Source organism: Salarias fasciatus, chromosome 1 (genome assembly GCF_902148845.1).
Source record: "Salarias fasciatus chromosome 1, fSalaFa1.1, whole genome shotgun sequence".
Lineage (NCBI taxonomy): Eukaryota > Metazoa > Chordata > Actinopteri > Blenniiformes > Blenniidae > Salarias > Salarias fasciatus.
Window position 1 is genome coordinate 10,178,018 of NC_043745.1, and position 22,348 is coordinate 10,200,365.

The 22,348-nt window shown below is 40.4% G+C and overlaps 1 protein-coding gene across 2 annotated transcripts; it reads right to left on the reverse strand.

Moving 5' to 3' along the window:
- Nucleotides 1-2,730: 2,730 nt before the first annotated feature.
- LOC115389270 (semaphorin-7A-like) lies at nt 2,731-22,046 on the reverse strand. Of its 2 annotated transcripts, none has more exons than XM_030092773.1 (14): nt 21,899-22,046; nt 18,399-18,532; nt 18,269-18,313; nt 18,080-18,178; nt 17,774-17,882; nt 16,927-17,034; nt 16,701-16,843; nt 16,244-16,422; nt 15,523-15,631; nt 15,169-15,364; nt 14,323-14,438; nt 13,404-13,549; nt 5,640-5,707; nt 2,731-3,097 (listed from the first exon to the last, which is right to left on the reverse strand). In XM_030092773.1, the coding sequence occupies exons 1-14, from the start codon at nt 21,996-21,998 to the stop codon at nt 2,745-2,747; spliced, it is 1,905 nt and encodes a 634-aa protein (XP_029948633.1). In that variant the 5' UTR covers nt 21,999-22,046; the 3' UTR covers nt 2,731-2,744. The 2 variants fall into 2 exon arrangements, with proteins under 2 accessions (XP_029948633.1, XP_029948639.1); XM_030092779.1 differs by lacking the exon at nt 21,899-22,046 and adding an exon at nt 20,258-20,586.
- Nucleotides 22,047-22,348: the final 302 nt, after the last annotated feature.

The window sequence follows — 22,348 nt, forward strand, 5'->3', positions numbered from 1 at the left end:
CTTTTATTTTGAAGGGCTGATAAAATCCATACCGTGTGACTTTTGACAAAGTTTGAAACATCATTTGTAGAGAAGCTTCTCCTCTTTCAGGCCACATTACTTTGACGTCTCTACGACAAACGGTCTCGGACAAGAAAATTTTTAAATGAGGAGTGATTTTTACTTTGAAAGGGAAATAGCGGACTTCCTGTTGGATTTAGGTTATTATTGTCAATGAGAGATTTTTAGATCTCGATGAGACGAACGCGTGAGCAATTGGTTTGATCTGTCTACAATATTCACACGGGCCGTTGCGTTGGAGTCATTTTTTTTTACCAAATTTTACACTGAAAGGGAAATATCGGACTTCCTGTGCAATTTAGGACATTTTTGTCAATCAAAGATTTTTAGACCTCGATGAGACGAATGCATCCACTTCAATTTGGTCTCTCTACGACATTCGTGTGGGTAGCAGCGTCCATTGTAGTGATTCAAGTGGGTTTTCAGACTCAAACTTTAAGGGTTAATAAAATCCACACCCTGAGACTTTTGACAAAGTTCTGAACAACTTTGGAAGAGGAACTTGTCCTCTACGATTTCACGCCACCCTGACATCTCTACGACAAGTGGTCTCAGAGCAGATAATTTTTAAATGAGGAGTGATTTTCTGAAAATTTTATCTTGAAAGGGAAATAGCGGACTTCCTGTTGGATTTAGGTATAGGTATTCCTCTTGGGCAGTTTTGGATCTCGATGAGACGAACGCCTGAGCATTGGTTTGATCTCTGTACGACATTCCTACGGGCCGTGGCGGCTATTTAAATGTTTCTAGGTGGCGCTAGAGAGCAGATGGGGTTATAGTGTTAATTTTTCCACTTTTGAAAATTTTATGATTGTCTGGATGTGCCTACCGAATTTAGTGACTAGACATTCATGTTTAGCGGGTCAAATTTGGTGTCGAATACAGCAACTTTTGGCTATTATGTTGATCGGGAAATACTGGACTTCCTGTTGGATGTAGGTCATCATGGACAGATCGTAATTGTTAGATCCCGAGCAGACGAACGAATGGGCGGTACTTTGATCTGTCTAAGACATTCGCACTGGCCGTGGCGGAGATTTTACTGTTTTTCGTGTTTGCTAGTTCCTAGGTGGCGCTAGAGAGCATATGGGGTTAATTTTTTTTATTTCATAAAATTTTTCGCCTGTCTGGATGTGCCTGCCAAATTTGGTGAGTTTTCGTGCATGTTAAGGGGGTCAAATTGGCCGTCGATGTCCAGGCAGGAAAATAATAATAATAATAAGAAGAAACGAACGAAGAACAATAGAGGCCTTGCCCTCCAGGCAAGGTGGCCTCCTCGGGAGGCCACCTCGCCCTCGGGCTCGGTCCCTAATTAATAGGAAGTAATTGTGAAATGAGCAAAAAACATTATACTCTGAAAACAGGCACCAAGTGCATTGAAGAATTAACGGATATGAATATGAAACATTTGGAACATTTGGGCCCTTTTTTTTTTTTTTTTTTTTTTTTTTTTTTTAACAATCATCTTTAAAGCTAGGGTAGGCGATGTTGTCCAAAAGCACTTTTTGTCATTCTGAGTGAAATGCTCCTTGACCCCTGGGAGAAGTCAATACATCATGTGTACGGAAAAAGGTGTGGAAAAAAATCAGACAACTGTAGCGGCCAAAGGACGATAAAAACTCCGACCAATCGTAAGGCGCGGACCGCTCCTAAGAAACCAATCAGATGCCGTGCTCCACTGTCTGAACAGCCCCGTCTGCTCCACTCCATCTGTGTGTGTGTGTGAGCGCGCAGCGCAGATCGGCTCACAAGACGCCTCTCGGTAATGACGTCGTGCAACAAAGTATCATAGTATTGTGTGCAAAGCACTGGTCAATTTACGTTTATGTGCTATGAGAAACAGTGAACCCCAGACGTTTCCTTGAATTTAAAAAACCTGTCCAGACGCCCCGGACAGGACGTAAAAAGTGGACATGTCCAGGTAAAATAGGACGTATGGTCACCCTAGGCTTGGAGCGGGGTCCCATTGAAAACATTAGTTGAGATGAGCAGTCACGTTCGTTTTGGGTGTGGCGTTGGGCCAAGCACTGATTGGAGTAGGAGGAGCTTAGGGGGGATGGCTTGAGGTGTGCGACTTTCAAATCTTGCAGGCTCTTCAACATCGTCTACCCTAGCTGTAACAATCATCTTCCCTCACTGAGAGTTGCTTTTCCTTTGTATCTCTGAATTTCTAATTGTTTCAATACGTTCATTAGAGGCGCGCACACACACACACACACACACACACATATATATATTATATGTACATATATATGTGTGTGTGTATATATATATATATGTATATATATATACATATATATATATTAGTGCTGGGCAACGATTACATTTTTTAATCGCGATTAATCGCATTATGTGCAAAATACAATAAATGAATTCAAAAGCACGATGTAATGGTCATCATGGCAAATAATGAGGAATGGACCGTGTTTCACCGCAGAAAGTGCTGCTGCTGTGTATGCTTCATTGATGGTCAGCTGGAGCGCAATGTGTGTGTGTGTGTGTGTGTGTGTGTGTGTGTGTGTGTGTGTGTGTGTGTGTGTGTGTGTGCATATATATATATATATATATATATATATATATATATATATATATATATATATATATATATATATATATATAAATTGTATATATATATGTTAAAAAAAAAACAAACTAACAAACCAATGCATTTGAAATGCTTCATTCTAACAGTAGAAAACCTGGACAAAAACGGTCATCAGACAAACCCAGAAGACCAGACCTGACCTCAGGCTCTCCGTCCTGCCCTTCAGCATTAGCTGGTACTGCGCCAGGACTTTGTGGTAGCCCCGTTCTTCTGAGAGACACTGGTGGAGTCCCTCCTGCTCAGGACCCATGCTGTGGATCAGGTGGACACACTGCTCCCCCTTGGAGCTGCAGTTTGTGGTCTGGCCAGGACTTTTCCAGATATACTCAGCATGATGGGACGAAACTGGGCAGGTCAAGAAGTACCTGGACCGAAAGGGAACGCTGACCATGCTTTCACTTCTACGTTCAGCTTTCATTTCATGTCTGGCCCCTGAGAAAAGAAAACAGAAGCCTGTTTAGATTTAATGTTTGTTTCCTTTATTTGATCTTAAACTGGTTTGGTTTCCAGTTTGCTTGAGGCGTGACGGGTCACAGAGGCTGAATCCTCTCCTTCAATGTGCAACTGAGGAGTCAGGAGAGAATCTGACCCCATTTACAGAACAACTTTTCAAGTGGAAAAGCTAAACTTTTGTTGCTTTTACAGCCGTTGCTGTCTGAAAGACATTGTTTTAAAATAAAATCTGCTGTGTACATGACAAACTTTTCTGAATCAAAAATGCGCTGAAGGAGCGATGTCGATATGAATGAATGTACTGAGGGAATGAACGAGCTTATGATTAATAGTGGAGGTGAATGTAAATACAAGAATGAAGGGAAACCGCAAAAAGTCACATTTGACTACATGAGATTTGGAAGAGTGAGGAGTAGATTCTCTGATGAAGAATCTTCTAGTGTGTGGTGAGCTCCATCGTGACTCCACACACTAGAGGAGCAGAAGAGGAAAATCTAGTGCCATCTTCCTCTGTTGTCGTCTAGTGTGTGGTCTCTGAATAGGGGAAGATTTAATAAATCCTGTAGTGTGTAACAGGCTTTAGTGACCTTCTACAATTAAAATCAGTTTTCTGTATCACTGAAAGTTGAGACTTTAATTATTTTGTACATCTTAAGTGTAAAACAAGTGTATCATCAGCATATGGGCTGACATTATGATCCTATTTTTAAAGTTGTGTTTGTAACCGAATTATCAGATATGATTGTGAGAGTAAAGTTACATTGAGAAGGTTCATCTGGACACAGGAGTTTATCTACACCCATGTGTTTCTAAAGTACTAAATTCTACCTGATGTGCAAAGGCTTGCATGCAGACTAGGGTAAGAGAGCTCACAGATTAAAGGAAGTATCATTGACCTCAGTTTCAGAACGGAAGGAAACTGAATTTTGTTTGTGGTGCAATGCAAAACAGAACTCATACAAACCAGAGACTCATTCAAAGCTGCAAACCTGAGCCAAGTTTAAGTATGACTTCAAATAACTGTGACTTTCTTTTCCTTGGATTCAAATTGAAGAAAAAAAATCAATCAGTTGTTTAAGAACCAGTTGTGGTATGTTGCATTCAAAAGGAACTTTCACTATGACTTCATACATCGGGTTTAGGAGGGTTTTCTGCAGCTCAACAGTCACTCATAAGGTGAAAGAGAGAAAAATTCAATTTAGTGAGTTTAATTCCTGGATATATACAGTGGTACACATGAAAAAAGACAAATTGCACAAGTGGGGAAGGGCAGGCATCTTGTCATTACATGAAAAATAAATTCACCTTTTTACATTTATAGTTTTGTATTTAATCTGATAAAATGACAGAAGTTTGAACCTGATCTAAAATAAGTGGGACAAAAATCCACTATAACTTAAAAAGAAAAGTCAAAAAGTAAAACTTGTGAGAATGGTGCAAACCAGCATTCTTTATTTAATTCAGAACGAAAGTTTTTTGCATGTAGGAGGAATAGAGTGGATGAACTTGGAGTGCAAGCAATAACTTTAAATGATGCAATTTATGAGAGCAAATACGTATACGCCCTATAGCACAGTTGACAGAGCCACGCAGGTGTAAGTACAAAGAGCACAGAACCAACATTTACTTATGCAGGCATGACCTATTTTGAGTAGACTACAAATAGATTGATGGCATATTTTTACTTCCTCTAAGTAAGTGATGAAATATGTCTAATGTGAGTTTTTATGCAGTGGTGGTATCATTTGGAGCAGTTTGAACCACAAAGGAGCAACTCAGCTGGGAAACCACTCATCATGATGTCAGATCTCATTTTAGGGGTTCCTTGTAAAACCAGTGGTTGGTTAGACGTGCATGTTTTCAACATGTGTGTAGGAACTTTGCTCACAGTGTAGAAACATGTGAAGTTAATTTTCACAGTGAAAGAAGAGGTGAAGTTACGCACAGCACCTTGTCTGTGGACGTAAATACGGATGTTGCACATGTGCATCAATTTTGAAGCGTCGACCAAATAAGAAAAAAAAACATTGAAGTTTTGTCGACTGCTACAATGTGATTTTCATTCATCTGAAGTCTGATTCTGAAATATAATGCTACACATCTTCCAGGTGTCCATGCCCACCAATGTTCATAAGGCTATTTTAGGATATCATTATTGTACTATGGCCATGGCTTGTGTGACTGAGTCTGTGATCAGCTTCAACCTAATTAAACCAAACCGACGAAAAATACAAGCGGCCCACCTCCTACCAAGAATTTGGGTAAACAATATCTGGTTAAGCTAGTCCAGTTAAAGAGTGGAAACAGCAAGATTTTCAGAGATAGAGTAGCTGTCTCAAGTGGAAAGGACTGTTTGAAAGACAATTAATGGTTAGAAGTATTCAGATTGGATTTCTTTGTTGGTCTTTTTGAAGATCTATATTTACAGTCTCGGATAGTTCAAAAAGAATGCAGCCAGTAATGAAGATTTCCATTTATAGTATGTAAAGTTGAAAATGTGCCTGGTAGTAGGTCTCCATACCTTGAGACTTTGACGTTGCTGACGGACAGAGAGCAGGGTTTCCTCTGGCCACATCCTGGAGAGCATTACTAGAAAAGAAAGAGAATGAATGACTTAATGATGTCCAAACTGGACAGCTATCTCAATAGTTTAAGACTCTGTCTTAAAAACATGAGCCATACATCTAAACACTCATATAAACTCATCTAATTTCTAATATTTCCCTGCAAAGCCCCAGCTCCTCTCTTTATTCAGCTTCCCAGGACTGTGAATGTGTGAAGAAGCATTTTTGTCTGTATCAACCAAGCGCCAACCTCCGCTCATAAAACATGAAGATAATTTAGAAGTGCAAAAAAGCTGTAATTCCGAAGGAATTCCAGCAGGGGGCGATGATGCTGGTTTCAAAAAGAGCCCTGGTCTCATTGGAACCCATTCGAAAATGCCGATTTTCAGAGTGCAAATAAATATATAAAGCGCCCGGTTTCAGGACGTATTTTGGTCTCTATCACTAGTTTCTATAACCGTGTTGGCTTCACCAGACTCTGATTTTCACATAAATCATCTGTTGATTTTATATTACGAGTTAAAGTTCAGCACAAATTGCCCAATCACAGCGCCTCCTCTGTCCACGTGATGTGGTCACGTGACGGGCGGGACCAATTACATTTACATCCTACATCCTGCTGATCTCGCTGAAGTCTTCAGAACGGTGGTTAGGAATGCAATGGCTGACGTCAGGAAGGGGCTATCCATTTATTTACAATCTATGGTATCAACTCTTCAAAGATGACATTTCACTCTGAGGTTAATGTGGTCAACTCATTTCTTTAGTCTGTCGTCATGTTAGTCTCAAACTGACATCATAAGCAAAACAAAACATGTGTACTGTATATTATGCTGCACAGACCTACCAGACTCTAGAGATCACTGCCAACCAAAAAACAAGATCACACTCTGCTATTTGTTAATCCAACTATGTTTTATCTTTTTCGGTACTTCTCTCCTTCGGTACTACTTCTCTTGAACTCCCCCTGCATCTCATATATGGAGACAAAAAGTCAGAAATAGAGTTAAAGGTCTGATTATAAAACTGAAAGTAACTTCCATTATTACAGGCATTTAGATGTTTCTTCATCGGGTCTTTCTGATTTTCAAAGGAAAAGGTCCAAAATGTCCATGTCATTTAATGAAAACATAAGAAAAGAAGATTCTTGGTTTCGACTTGCAATGTTTTAAATGACACTTGGCAACAAAATATCACATCTGTACAAGTGCAAATAACATTAATGGATTAATATTACCTTGAACAACAAATGAAACAGAGTGTTCATGTTACTGTAATCTGTCTCTCTCAAAAAAACAAAAAACAAAAAACAAAACATGAATCCAGAAACCTTTTACAGGATGTGAAAAGAGGACGTGTCCAGACCTGAAGCACACCCTTGACTGATTTGTAACATCAGAACTGAAACACTTTGCAGGTCAGAACAAATGTGGTGCTCCAAGACTTCGTCTGAGAGTTTTAACTCTTTATGAGGAAAGTAACCATATAAGGACACTTCCAGCTGTTTCTTTGAAACAAAACTATTACAAGTTGATAACACTGAAAAAAAACATCACATTTCTGATAAAAACACAATTGTTGCATGTTGTTAATAAAATGAAGCAGAACTGTGAATGTGTTTTAAGACAACTGGTAAGAATTTTAACCTATTTATCTGAAATATAACAGCATTTTTTTTCCTCTTCTTTAATTGCTTGCATGTTGTGCTTCTGTGAGGCTGACGCTGTTGCTATTTCATTGTTATTGTGTCTCCTGTAATGCCCCAATTTGTAGGAATTGTGACCATTCTGCTACGTGTGGATGGATCATACAGCCACCATATCAAAGTTCTTTTGCTCCAGAGAACCTTGATGAAAACCTCTTTTCAAATCTGTATGTCTGAATTTCATTATGATTGCTGAGGCTTTTGAATTTGGACAGTCACTTGTTTGATTTGCTGTAGTATGATCTGAGAAATGACTTCCTGTGTGTGTTCCTGTGTCTTCTCATGTGGTTGAATCATCACACTTGGAGAAATTCATTCACTCTGTCTCAGTACTACTCACTCATAAATGAGCAATACACCATGAATCACTGACCTGTTCATTGTTTCTTCTTCTGCCTTCTCACCTTTTTACAACCAAACACACCTCAGCTCATCTGGTGCGACTTTCATCCTCCAAATTAAACTGAAATATTTCTTTTGAACTATGTGGGACAGTACAATACAGCCTTTTCATATTTTATTAAAGGATAAGTTAGGTTTAAACAGTTTTCACGTTGTTTATAGAAAGATGCATAACAGTATACTCACTCAGAAGGGTTTTCTGATCTGAAAAGTGGTCTGGTAGAAAGTTAGATCCATAGTCGAGCTGCAGACCTCCATATACTGTTAGCCAATGGGGCATCCCTGGTGCCGGCTCCCAAAACAGCTTTAATCATCCAAAAACTCATTAGTTTCACCAATATATCCTCATGGTCCACTCCTCCACCAAAGCCCGGTGTCGCAAAATATATGCTGTTGTGGTTTTACAGATCTCTGAAGTCAACACGGTGATCTGGAAGTAAACTGAAATACATTGACCAAGAGACACAGTAGGTGGCGCTGTGCACCAAAGTTGTTGGTCGCCACCTGCTCCAAAGAAGAAGAAGCAGATGTTTGCAGTTCAGAGATGTGCTTCTTCTTCTTTGGAGCAGGTGGCGACCAACAACTTTGGTGCACAGCGCCACCTACTGTGTCTCTTGGTGAATGTATTTCAGTTTACTTCCAGATCACCGTGTTCACTTCAGAGATCTGTAAAACTGCAACAGCATGTATTTTGCAACACCGGGCTGTGGTGGAGGAGAGGCATGAGCGGACCATGAGGATATATTGGTGAAACTCATGACTTTTTGGATGATTAAAGTCGTTTTGGGGGCCGGCACCAGGGATGCCCCATTGGCTAACAGTATATGGAGGTCTGCAGCTCGACTATAGATCTAACTTTCTACCAGACCACTTTTCGGATCAGAAAACCCTTCTGAGTGAGTATACTGTTATGCATGTTTCTATAAACAACGTGAAAACTGTTTAAACCGAACTTATCCTTTAAAGGGATAGTTCGGGATTTTTGACATAAATCTGTGTGGCATCCCCGTCAGCAGTGTTGTTCATTCACACAGACTGACCCCTGACCCCTGACAGCGTCCAGTGAGCGCAGATCCTGTCCGGTTTAGGTCCAGAAGAGAGTAGTCCGGCAAGTTTGCTGGGGTCCTGAAAATAAAGCGTTTTTCTTCTCAAACCAATATGTGTGCGAAAGAGTGATATATTTACATCACAAAACCGTTGTCCATGAAAAAGTCAGACCTCGTAAACGCTTGGCACTATTTTCTTTCCCTTCATATCACTCCGCACCATCTTCAGCTGCAGGCAGCCGCGCTGGTTTCACTTTGTTTACCGCTAGTAAAGAGCAAGCTAGCTCTAGCTCTAGCTGTTAGCATCTCCGTGCTGCCTGCAGCTGGAGGCGGCGTGGAGTGATATGAAGGGAGAGAAAATAGTGCCAAGCGTTTACCAGGTCTGACTTTTTTGTGGACAACGGTTTTGTGATGCAAATATATCACTCTTTCGCACACATATTGGTTTGAGAAGAAAAACGCTTTATTTTCGGGACCCCAGCAAACTTGCTGGACTACTCTCTTCTGGACCTAAACCGGACAGGATCTCCGCTCACTGGACGCTGTCAGGGGTCAGGGGTCAGTCTGTGTGAATGAACAACACTGCTGACGGGGATGCCATACAGATTCATGTCAAAAATCCCAAACTATCCCTTTAAGGTAATTTATTAGCAGTAAAATGTAATGCCGGGAACAAACTGTTCTCACCACACACACACACACACACACACACACACACACACACACACACACACACACACACACACACAACCAATAACTCTCACTTCTGCTGCTTCTGCTGCTGGGAACCCTTTTCACTTTTTAAAGACAAACTGTAAATGTAAAATAATTATCCGAATACAGAACTGGTGTACTTCTTCTTCCTCTTCATGTGACTTAAAGGTCATGAACCTCACCTTCACACCACCATATGTAAACTTTTTTAGAAAGCAAATACAGGTCCTTCTCAAAAAATTAGCATATTGTGATATAGTTCAGTATTTCCTGTAATGTACTGATAAACATTAGACCTTCAGATATGTTAGATTCATTACACACAACTGAAGTAGTTCAAGCCTTTTATTGTTTTAATATTGACGATATTGGCCAAAAAGTAAAGAAAAACCAACAATCCCTATCTAAAAAAAAATAGCATATTATGAAAAGGTACTCTAAACAAGCTGTTAACCTAATCATCTCAATCAACGAGTTAACTCTAAACACCTGCAAAAGATTCCTGAGGCCTTTAAAAACTCCCAGCCTGGTTCATTACTCAAAACCACAATCATGGGTAAGACTGCCGACCTGACTGCTGTCCAGAAGGCTATCAATGACACCCTCAAGCAAGAGGGGAAGACACAGAAAGAAGTGTCTGAGCGAACAGGCTGTTCCCAGAGTGCTGCATCGAGGCACCTCAGTGGGAAGTCTGTGGGAAGGAAAAAGTGTGGCAGAGAACGCTGCACAACTATAAGAGGTGACCGGACCCTGAGGAAGATTGTGGAGAAGGGCCGATTCCAGACCTTGGGGGACCTGCGGAAGCAGTGGACTGAGTCTGGAGTAGAACCATCCAGAGCCACCGTGCACAGGTGTGTGCAGGAAATGGACTACAGGTGCCGCATTCCCCAGGTCAAGACACTTTTGAACCAGAAACAGCGGCAGAAGCGCCTGACCTGGGCCACAGAGAAGCAGCACTGGACTGTTGCTCAGTGGTCCAAAGTACTTTTTTTGGATAAAAGCAAATTTTGCATGTCATTTGGAAACCAAGGTGCCAGAGTTTGGAGGAAGGCTGGGGAGAAGGAAATGCCAAAATGCCTGAAGTCCAGTGTCAAGTACCCACAGTCAGTGATGGTCTGGGGGCCATGTCAGCTGCTGGTGGTGGTGGTCCACTGTGTTTTATCAAGGGCAGGGTCAATGCAGCTAGCTATCAGGAGATTTTGGAGCACTTCATGATTGCATCTGCTGAAAAGCTTTATGGAGATGAAGATTTCATTTTTCAGCACGACCTGACTTGCTCACAGTGCCAAACCACTGGCAAATGGTTTACTGACCATGGTATTGCTGTGCTCAATTGGCCTGCCAACTCTCCTGACCTGAACCCCAGAGAGAATCTGTGGGATATTGTGAAGAGGAAGCTGAGAGTCCCCCCCACTGTGGATGAGTTTAAGGCCACTATTGAAGCATCCTGAGCCTCCAGAACACCTCAGCAGTGCCACAGGCTGATTGCCTCCATGCCAGGCTGCACTGAAGCAGTCATTTCTGCAAAAGGATTCCCGACCAAGTATTGAGTGCATAAGTGAACATACTTTTTTGTATTTAAAAACACTTTTCTTTTATTGGTCGGATGGAATATGCTAATTTTTTTAGATAGGGATTTTTGGTTTTTCTTTACTTTTTGGCCAAAATCATCAATATTAAAACAATAAAAGGCTTGAACTACTTCAGTTGTGTGTAATGAATCTAACATATATGAAAGTCTAATGTTATTAGTACATTATAGAAAATAATGCACTTTGTCACAATATGCTAATTTGTTTAGAAGGACCTGTACATGACAAAGTGACAGCCTGTTTAAGGAATTCAATATTCCACAATAAAGTGAACCATAAAGGCAGATCACTCTTCATTATGCATTGTTACGTGTCGTTTCCAGATTATTCAAATTACTTGATCAATTTATTTTATAGTGATTTAAGGTACCTGAAACAGCTTAGAAGCTATACAGGTATTGATATCTTATAATCATGTTACTTCAAGTCTATTATCTTTCTTTCTTTTTTCATGTGTTTTTTTGTTGAACATGAATAAAACTCATGCCTTTTGTTCTCAGTCCAATTTGGCTTGATGCAAACTGCATCAATGACATGGTCCAACCTCCTATAAATATTCTGTAGACTGAATCTGATGTAAAATGTAGGTGTCTTGTTGAAAGTCATGATAAATCTTGTGCTTGGAAATTGTTCAAATAAAAAAGGTTAGAAGCCAGCTGAGTGGAGGAAGTGCTCGTGATTAAAACTAGCAGTGAAAATGTCTCCAGCATGACTTATTGGGTGAAACTATCAAAACATTACTCCATATTGGAAGTGTGGAGAGGGAAGCGTGGCCACATTGCACATGACAAAGTCTAATGACACAACACGAGGTGCAACCAAAGAATGACTGATGTTACAACACTCAAAATGTGAGGCATGCCACATAAATACAATAGAAAATATGTACTTTTTTAACCCCAGAGGAAAATTATTGGTTACTGTGGAGACTTTTTGATCGCTGGTTGGATTATAAATTGAAATCATCCAGGTCTTGTTAACATGAGACACATTTCCAAAGTCATTATAAATAACGTGACTCGTCAGCGTAACATGACAAAGGAATTAAAGAATACAGCATGTGAGCTGCACCCGCGAAGAACTCTCTGGATCTTCTGATGCTGCTGCCCTCAACTCTTATTTTGAGCTGCTGTTAGATGTTGTCGGGTCTGTCGGCGGTCATGACCTCAGTCACACAACTGCAGAGTGGGTTCAATGTAGGAGCAGCATGTGTCCAGGCTGGTGAGCAGCACGAGAAGCAAATAGCAGACTGTTGTGGCTGTTTATACTGCTTCAAACCACCACAAAGGCCCCTGTTTGTTAAAAACAATGACGTTTCTTGTTTCTTCGCCATTGGTTCGCACTGTGAGAGGAATTCTGTGTATTCTGCCATGTGTGGGTGAGCCCCATAAAGAGCTCTCAGTGCTCAGCTTTCCACTGAATGAGAGTTAGCGTCAAGTAAGCCAATGAAACAGGAATTCTTAATTTTGATTTGCATTAATGTGTTGGGTTTCTCAACATTTGAATTATGTACTACAGTATGAACGCTTTTCTTGAGTTTTGTGAAAAATAAACAGTTTCAAAATAATCTGTTGGAATTAAAACCATTACCCATCAAGCTAAAGCGCAGATGTCTTTTTGGAAATACAGAGATTACAGAGATACAGAGACGTGTAATGTCACGTCTTGGTTTAGGTTCAGGTTGAGTCTTGTGTTTCATGCACTTCTTTGTGCTTAACTTTCCCCTCTCGTTTCAGACCTGACTCCCTCCCTTTATGTGAAGTTCCCACTGCGATTGGCATCTTTGCCCTGACTGGCTTCAGCTGTCCTCCTACCTCCTGCATAAAAAGGCCTCGTCTCTCATTGTCTTGTTGCCAGTTCGTCCTGTTCTGTCCAAGACTGTTGTCACGTGTCAGGTTTCTGTTTTTCAAGGTCATCTTGATTTTGACCCTGTGAGCACTTTTTGCTCTTTGTATTTTTGATCTTTCTTGTGAACTCCTTTTGTTTGCTGTATTTTATTTTTTATTTTTTAACTTTGAGCAAAGCAGAGACTTACATAAACTACTATGGGTTGTACATAATTGTGCATTTGAGTTAACCAGTTTTGAGTCTGATGTTTTATGAGTTCTCAAATGGTCCAGTTGCTCAGTGGACTACACCGAAATGTGGTTTTAGGTCACGCAGATCCATGATCTGTGGGCCCTATCCCCAGCACATTTTGTGAAATGCAGACTTTATGTTTGAAAATTAAGTTTAAGGTGTGCCGTGACACCGAGGACTTACTGCGTGTCAGATGTGCAGAGGCCGTCCTTCCAGCCGCAGTAGGGATCTCTGGATAAGATACAATCCTGGCAGGTGCTTCCATACTGGGTACAGTTGGCAACATCAACCTGGACCAGTTGATCTCTGGAGTTGACGTACAGCTTTTTCTACAACAACGCACAAAATAAACAAGTGTGAACTTTGTCCAAAGACCATGAAGCTGCACACTATTCCTATCTGACTTCATCAAAGAGTTTTCAGAGCTCACACGGTGTCACTGCTGTTTCCACAGGTGAAAACCTCCCAACATGAATATGGTTGTGATCAAGCATTAACGGCACCAGCAAGCACAATCACACACAGCACAGCAATCTTCTGTGTAAAGTTCATAATTGGACAACCACAGTGTGCATTTCTCTGACAAGGAGAAGAAGAAGTCTCAACTGGTGGGAGTCAAGGACCTAAACAGCACAATTGTTTTAACCTAGGATGGAATAAATTTGAAGAAATCCAAAGGTTTCTGCATCTTGGACAGATTTTCAAACACAGAAATCAATGTTCTTAGAAGCAGATTTGATTTCAGAAGAATAAATATTTTTATATTGGGGGTAGCAGGTTAGATTCCCCCATCCATTCATATGTCAAAGTGTCCATGGGCAAAACTCTAAACATAAAATCCACAAACTGCTCGAAATGAATAGATTGATATTTTGGATGACAGTCGCTTCCTCCTGGTGTGTGAATGTGTGTGTGGATGTGTGAATGTGACTAACATTGCTCAGTGCTTGTGGGGCTGTCAAGTCAGTGGAAAAGAACTATAGAAGTGTATCAACCATGTATCAACCCACACATCCTCCAACAAAAGCCACTACTCCGCTGAAACTCTTCCACCCAGAATGTCTGTGGGGGGCAAACCGTGTGCGGGGGTGCAGTTACTCACAGAGGAAGAGTGCAGGTTGATGCTGGTGATGTGGGTTGTGTGGCTGAACGGTCGGTACTCAGCGATGATGAAGGGCTCGTTTTCATGTTGCAACACTTTATGAATCCTTCCATTGTCTATTTTCAACATGAAAAAAGAGGAAAGATGATTCAAACACTCAAACTAACCACTCCTTAAGCATCCCACTCATGCGTGTTTCATTAATGTGTACCAAACACACCTTGATTGACTCACACGTGGACAAATCCCATTTATGCTGAACACACTGCCTCTTTATTCCATATAGTGATTCACATCAGTGTGGGAGTTTAACAGTCACACAATCAGAAGGAGCAAGTGTGTCATCATCACATTAATGTGACTAAATTGTTTCCTGTTAGAAGGCTGATCAAATGATCATCAGCATGTTTTTTTTTTTTTTTTCACAAGACCATGTGATACTTTTCTGCATTTCTGGAAACTACAGTAAACTGAAAACCAAAACCCCATTCCAAGTCATAAGACAATCTCCAAATCAAACATTGACTACACGACAGTCAGTATAAAAGGGCAACCTTGAAAAGATTTGAGCAAAAATTTTAAATTGCATCATCATTACTGGAAATTAAAGTGTGAAGCCCCTCGAGAGGAGGCACTTAAGCCTACATTTGGTCTTTAGGGACTCATCCCTGCTCTCTCCAACCACTCAAGGTGCAGGAATGACTCCTGAATGAGCCACGTAGTGTTTGTAGTATCCAGAGGTGAGTGATTGATCAATTCTAAACAGAGAGGGCACGGTTTCACAATCAACCTTCATTTGGTGACCTTTGAATCACTACCTAACTGCAGTCTGCTGGTATCACTCACTCAGAGAGAGGAAGATGACCGGATGTTGACTGTTGTCCTTCTGCTGGAAACTGTCGACGGAGATGTGAGTGTAGTTGTGGTGACTGAAGAGAAGAGGGTTCGAGTTGCCCACAGGATGGATCCAATCCTCCAGCTCAGAATTCTTGTCAATCATCCTGAGGATGTTCAATGAGATCTTGCTGCTGTCTTCAACACACTGAAAAAAAAAAAAGAAAAGAAAAAGCTCATAAGTTCATGAACCTCTACCTGATTTAAATTCAAATTCCAAGCACAAGGTCCATGAGTTAGCGGAGCCACCTGTCTCTGCATGAGTATGTTTAGGAACATGTTTAAAACCAGTGGTGATGCTCTTACATCTCTCTGTCTGTTTGTCGTCGTCTCAGAAGTCTGACCATTAAACGAAGAGTTCATGAAGACATCGTTAATATCTCGGATGGTGTAGACACACACAGCACTCATCCCCCTGCAGAGAAACACAAAAGCCAGCAGGTTTACACAGCTGACAGCATAAAACAAGCTTTTAGCTTTGTTGTTGTTTAAGAAAACAGTGCGGATGGAAACAGCTGAGCAAAGAAGATAAGAGAGAAAGAAGAAGAGAAGTCAGCATAAAAAGATGCAAAAACATTGTTATCATATACACAGATCTAAGGAAAACTTGTGTGTGAAACAGTCAAACAACAGTGTACGAAGGACTGAAATATCTAACGTTGACATTTCAAATCATGTGATCTTTAGTTTAGTTTTTTTTTCAAAAATGTTCATCATTTTGCTTTATCAGCTTTATCAGGGACTATAGTCTTTGAATACAACACTTCTCATATTCTGTCTGTCCTGACCCCTTTCCTGGATCTTTTATCCAGGTCTCATCATGGTTTGAGATGGTTTTCTCTCTTTGGTTTGGATGAACCAGCTGGTTTTATGAGTCACTGAGCAACAGCAGCCAAGTCGCGCTTTTAACTTTAACCTATTAATATGACGAACGCTGAAAACATTGGAGAAATGGGTCAGAGGGAAATCCATCTTTGGGTGAGGCATGCTATTTATGGAATTGCAGTTTTGTGATGCTGAGTCCTACCATTCGTTTCTGAAGAGTCCATAGATCTTGGTGTTTTCCCAGTGGTCTGCATGAACAGTAGCCGTGTCTACAAGCTCAGAAAAAAGCAGTTTCCTTTCAGAGTCTCCACAGAACATTCTGGCATTCAACTGGGACGTCCATCGAAACTGCAGGAGGTTCTTGGGACCACCAACATCTGACTGGAATAAACATTAAGCAACAAAGAGTTACACTCACATAATGATTGTGATTGGAAACAGCAGTTTCAGGGAGGTGCAGCAGCATCAGGAGAAGAAATCTGGGATTCTCTTTCAGTTTAAAAAAAACAGCTGAGGGTGAAACTGTTACTCAAGTCACATTGAGACTGAATTTATTAGACATGTAGACAAAGAAAGCTTTTCAGAAAAAGTAGGTGTAACAGCAGTTGCAGTTTACATGTGAAGCTCTTTTAAATTGTATAATACTTGTCAGGCCTTACCATGCAAACCTGGGTGACGAAGGAGGTCCACATCTCACTGTTCACTCGAGTGTCTCTGTTCCTCTGCTTATAGAAGGCGTACACTCTGTCCTGTAAAGGACTGTCGATCCGTCTGCTCAGCACCAAACCTGCATAGTGCTGCTCTGAGGACAGCAAAGCAAGAGGAGCGAATTGTTATTGAACTAATAGTTGCTCAAACAAACCAAACTCCTCAAGACTCTCGTACCTTTATCGTGGTTCGCTGGCATTACTGTTCTGCTTCCAAACTTGTAAATGCCAACGCGGTCTTGAGATCCAGAGTATGTTATGTAGAGATCAGCACTTTGTTCGGATTCTGCAGCAGATAGAAATTACAAGTTATAGTAGGAAGGTGGAAATTTAAAGAAGTGACAAAAGTACAATAAAACTGAGAAAAAATAAAACTAGAAATTTGTAGTTGTTGATTTGCCTCACAGCAAGAAGGTCCAGGTTTAAAGACTGGCTGGTGCCATTCTGTGAGGAGTTTTCATGTTCTTCCTGTATGTGCATGCTGAATGGATTTCCTTCTCCCATTGTCCAAAACATGTATGGGAGGTTAACTGTTGACCCTGAGCTGTAGGTGTCAGTGTGGGGTTGTGGTTTGCTCTGTTAAGAACAAGTTGACTGTGAATGAAAAACTGGTTGCTTATCTTGTTTTGTGAATACAGATAGAAAATTAAAAATGAAAAATTAATTATTTTTTGTTAAAAAATGGATGAAACAGAAAAACAGACCGTAGGAAGTTCATCTATCTATCAGTCTTCCACACGGCCTTCATCGATCTGCAGGTGATTTCTGTTGTTTATGGGTGAAAATCAGGATGCCTGGACATGTCTACTGCTCAACACAGGTAGACACAGTCAGACCAAAAATGACAATAACTACATCTATGAACAATCTTAAAAGAGCAAAAAAAAAAAAAAAAAAAGTGCTTGAACAGGGAAAACATGCAAACTCCACCTGAAACCACCCCTCAGGTGTGTTAACCTCAGCCCTGGTGTACAGCACCATGGGATTTCATTAGTTTCCAGAATGTTGTGTGCAGAAAAACTCACCCACGAGGATGGAGTGCTCACTTTCCTTGTCGATGAATCCTTTAATGCTTTCTTTAATGTTTTTCATCTTTTCATGGGGGCTGCAGGAGGGCGATGTTTCCGAAATATCCTGCGCATATTTAAATAAATATCTTCAGTATTTTCTATGACATGTTACTTCAAGGAAAGAAAATAAAAATAAACCGGAAGTGTTTGAGGTGTTTGTTTGTGAGGCTTTTTAAAGGCAGAAGTAGAAGCAACTATAGCCACTAAACAACACCACTACCTTTCCTCAGAAAAGAGCAGTTATCAGTAAAAGAGTCCTACCACGTCACAGCACTGTGCTTCTTTGTTGTTGGTTCCACAGACAAACAGCGCTGTGGAGTTTGGCCTCTGCTGCACCACTGTCATGCTATAGTCACAATCCTAAAAAAAAATGAAAGAATGGTTTTCATATGAGATTTCTTCAACATCACAACATGCTTCCAGTCCTCTGCTTCCAGTCACTTTACTCACAGCGCCGCTGCATTCGTTCCACTGCACCCGCCCTCCTGTAGGACCCTGTGAACAAACCAGGCAGCGATGTTACTTCACTAAAAATTAGCTTAACTCAACCCATTCCATGGTTATTCAGTGAGTTTGTTACCTTGTTGGGGTTTTGAAAGTTGTAGAAATTTAGATGCGTTTGTCCCAAAGTTGTGACCACATCTGGCTGGTTCCTGAGCAGAACCCGTACAGGGCCCTGCTGTACAGGTGAAGGTGAGCTCTTAAATGTGGTGTCTATGAGAAATCATATACAGAAACACAAAAAAAGACCATAAAAACTTATTCTTCACTATACAGTAAAAAAAAAACAAACAAAAAACAACAACAAATGATTTAAACAAGAACATCTTGACAACAGTTCAGTTAATTCAATTGTGAAGACACTGTCCAACCTTTTAGAAGAAACTGACTTAAACTTTGCTTGGACTTTAGTAGAGAGTCACTTTGATCGGTCCAACAGTTTTTTTTACCATTACTGAAAAATAGCTCCACCAGAATTATCAACACACACATTTCCTCATGCTGCTCTGTGAAGCATTGCCAAGAAGACTGTGTGTTCTCCTTTTTCATCAGAACAATGATGCGGGGGTGGGGGGTGGCACAGAGCTTCGGTGAGGTCAACGGGATGAAAAGAAATGATGATCTTGAAAGTGGAAGGTAAAACTCACATATTTTCGGAAAAAAACACAGTTTCAGAAATGAATTTATCATAAGTGTGATGGTGATGAATGAACAGAACAGTGCTGAGCGCCATACATGGAAACTGTCTGGAAACTGTGAGGTTTCTCCTCAAAGGGGTTATGACTTATGAACAAAGTTTTAAAACAGCTTGTGCTGTCGATCAATTAAATTTTTAAAAACTAATTAATCACTGATCTGACTGCAGGTAATCGTGATTAATCACATCATTTGTGAACTTGTAATTAGCACATAAAATAGCCAATTTAGAGCACAAAATTGGTTTATTTTGAATCTTTTAGCTTGAGTGAAGCATGTATTTTTTATTGTAAACTGTTTAATAAATGTGGAATTTGAACCATTCAACATTTACAAGTTGAGATGCTGAAGGGAAGGAAAGTCTATCTATTATGACAAACTACAATAATTAAATTTGCTAAAATAAATTAATTCCATTGAAACTGTTGGAGGAGAGAGCTGCTCTCTTTTTCTGAATGAGGCCACGCAGTGGAAACAGTCTTTACTGGATTCAGTGGTGAAGCGGCTGAATAAACTCAACGGACGTTCATCCATACCATCCCTGCTGCAGCAGCTGCATTTTATTGATAAAGTCATCTTGTGAACGTGACGACTGGCTGATAGGCGGGGAGGAGGCGTAGTGGCATGGCTCGTGCATGTGGCTTCACAAATTGCGCACTTTTCTTTTGCAGAGAACCATCCAGTAACTTCTTATGGAAACTGGTCATTTAATAGCACACCACTCCTTTTTTTAATATCACCAGCTCGTATGTTGTGGCTTAGCATTAGCCAAGGGAAATGGAAATGGTGGACATGGTGGCCACTGGCCAGTCCCCTTTCCAAATGGCGCATCTCTCCAAAAAAACCCAGTTATAATGGAAACATTAACGCAAAATGTTAACGCATTATTTTATTTTAACCAGCATGAAAACTAGGATATGTTAAAATGAGCTTTGAGAAGTTATTCAGAAATGGCTAACAGCACAAAGAAACTCGTGAACAGGCTGAACTCACCAGTCTGTGCAGCGAAGCACGTCGCTTTCTGATGAAATGTTGTCATTTCTGGTTCGCCATAAGAATGTCGTTTTCTCGAGATAACGAGAAAAATAACTCGAGATCTCGAGCAAAACGCTGAAATTAACTCGTTATCACGGCAAAACGGAGGAAATTAAAAAAAGTATTTACCGTGTCCTTTTAGGACTTCCATATTTTAAGTGGAGGCAGTGAAACAGATTTTACTCCTGAAAAATAAATCCTTCCTACCTTTCTCTGTGAAAGTCATTCTCGGTTGAAGTGTTGAATTCGCCTCAGTCACAATGTTCAGATAAGACAGCAAAAGAAAAACTGTGAGAACGTGAGCCATTTCTTTCGCAGCTGTCAACTTTAAAACAAGTTAGAGGACATTTGTTGGCTGTGTGCTCAAAATGGGTTCTTTGTCACCAGATAGCAGTGACACTGAAGTGGGAAAAGTGCAAAAATAGTAAAGTACAGATACTGACTTCTTTGTGAAATAAAAAGCTTAAGTCTAATGATGTTAGCAGGGTGAAAATCACTTTGCTTGCAAGCAACAAGTTGTGGCAGTTTTGACAAGTGATGCAGCTTGGTGGGTTTGTGGTGGTCTCTGAGGCAGGGGCGACAATCACACTTCTGCTCGTTATTACTCATGAGACATTTCCCCCCTCAGCTCTAAAGCCTGACCACACACACACACCTCCAGTTCCATGATCTACCTGTCCTGTGTCATGAACTGCATTTCATCAATAGATCTGCATATCTTCACAGAGAAACTATACAATGTTGTTATCAGTAACTCCATTCAAAGGTATATAATGACTCCATATTACAAACTGTAAATAAACAGGTGTTTATTGTCACTACAAGAAACAGTTGTTACAAGAGTTAGTAGGAATAAATGCCACCTGCAGCCGCATTAAGATCAAGGTCAAGAGAAACAGCAGTGGTGGTATTTTTAAAGAGATCAGAAAAGGGAAGTTGTATTTGACTGTCATTTCATCTGTATAATTAGAAATACCACTTTACATATTCAGCTTCAGTAAAAGTTACTGGCATCAGGAGGAGGTGGTGTGTATCAAATGAAAAGAGGAATACACTCTGGACAGGTAGAATTGTTATATCAGGTAAATCTCAAGACAATCTCAGAAAAAAAAAGTCTGCGGTGCATGAAAGTGATCACAGAGTTTCAAACATCATCATTTGAGAATAACTTCACTGTTGACCTCTCTCTGGATGAAAATCTATAGCAGCTAAAGCAATAATAATACATTCATAGATGGGGTGCATTGTCCTTGCCTCGTAAACCAGACCCGCCCACTCCTCATCCACATTTGGAGTTGAGGAAACTCCAAAATCACGGATTTCTCATCGCGGATGACAACGTTCAAGTTACGGTGTTTTATTGTTTTCATTTGATTTTGTTAACCAAGTCAGTTTTGTTAAGTTTTCATGACCTTGAGTGACAAGCATAGTGTATTTTAGATTTTCCTGCTACAATGTCAGATCTTCCTCTATCAAATTAAACATAAATTCACACTGACACCAAAGAAAAAAGCCTGTTGCCAAGAAATCATCCCAACCAACCATGTGTTTTTGCATGTGTGTGTGCGCCAATAATATAACATATTGAAACGTTTTAATCCTCAAAGCTATATGGAATATACAATACAGCTACATTCAGTCTCATCAGCTGAGAGCCCCCGACCGCACTGGAAGACTCACATAGAAGATCAAATGCCATCAGTGACATTTTCTTAATTAAATGAACTGAGACCAAACACTGTAGCTCACCTTCTGCACCGCTGCAGAGTAAATATAATTTTGTTCCTTTTTTTGAGGTTATGTATTATCCCTCAAAAAAAAAAAAAAAAAAAAAAAAGCATTTCCTACCTTTCTCTGTGAAAGTCATTCTCGGTTGAAGTGATGAATTCGCCTCAGTCACAGTGTTCAGATAAAACAGCAATAAATAAACTGTGAGAACGTGAGCCATTTCTTTCGCAGCTGTCAAATCTTCACACACAAACACAAACACACACTCGCTCTCTTCTGAAGCGCTGCTTCGTGCATACGTGGAGAAGGAACTAATGTAGGAACTGTTGCTGGAGGAGGCGTTTTATCATTACCATGATTTGAACACTAGGGGGAGCTGGATGAATGAAAACATGAGGAGCACACAGGTGAAGAGCCGCAGGTGTGTGAGAGGCTCTTTTGAGCGCGGTGGTTCGGCTGTGTGGGCAGGGGCGGATCCAGATTCATTTTAGTAGGTGGGCCAGTGGGGTTCAACAGATGTTTTTATTTATTTATTTATTTATATTATTTATTTATTTATTTATTTATTTA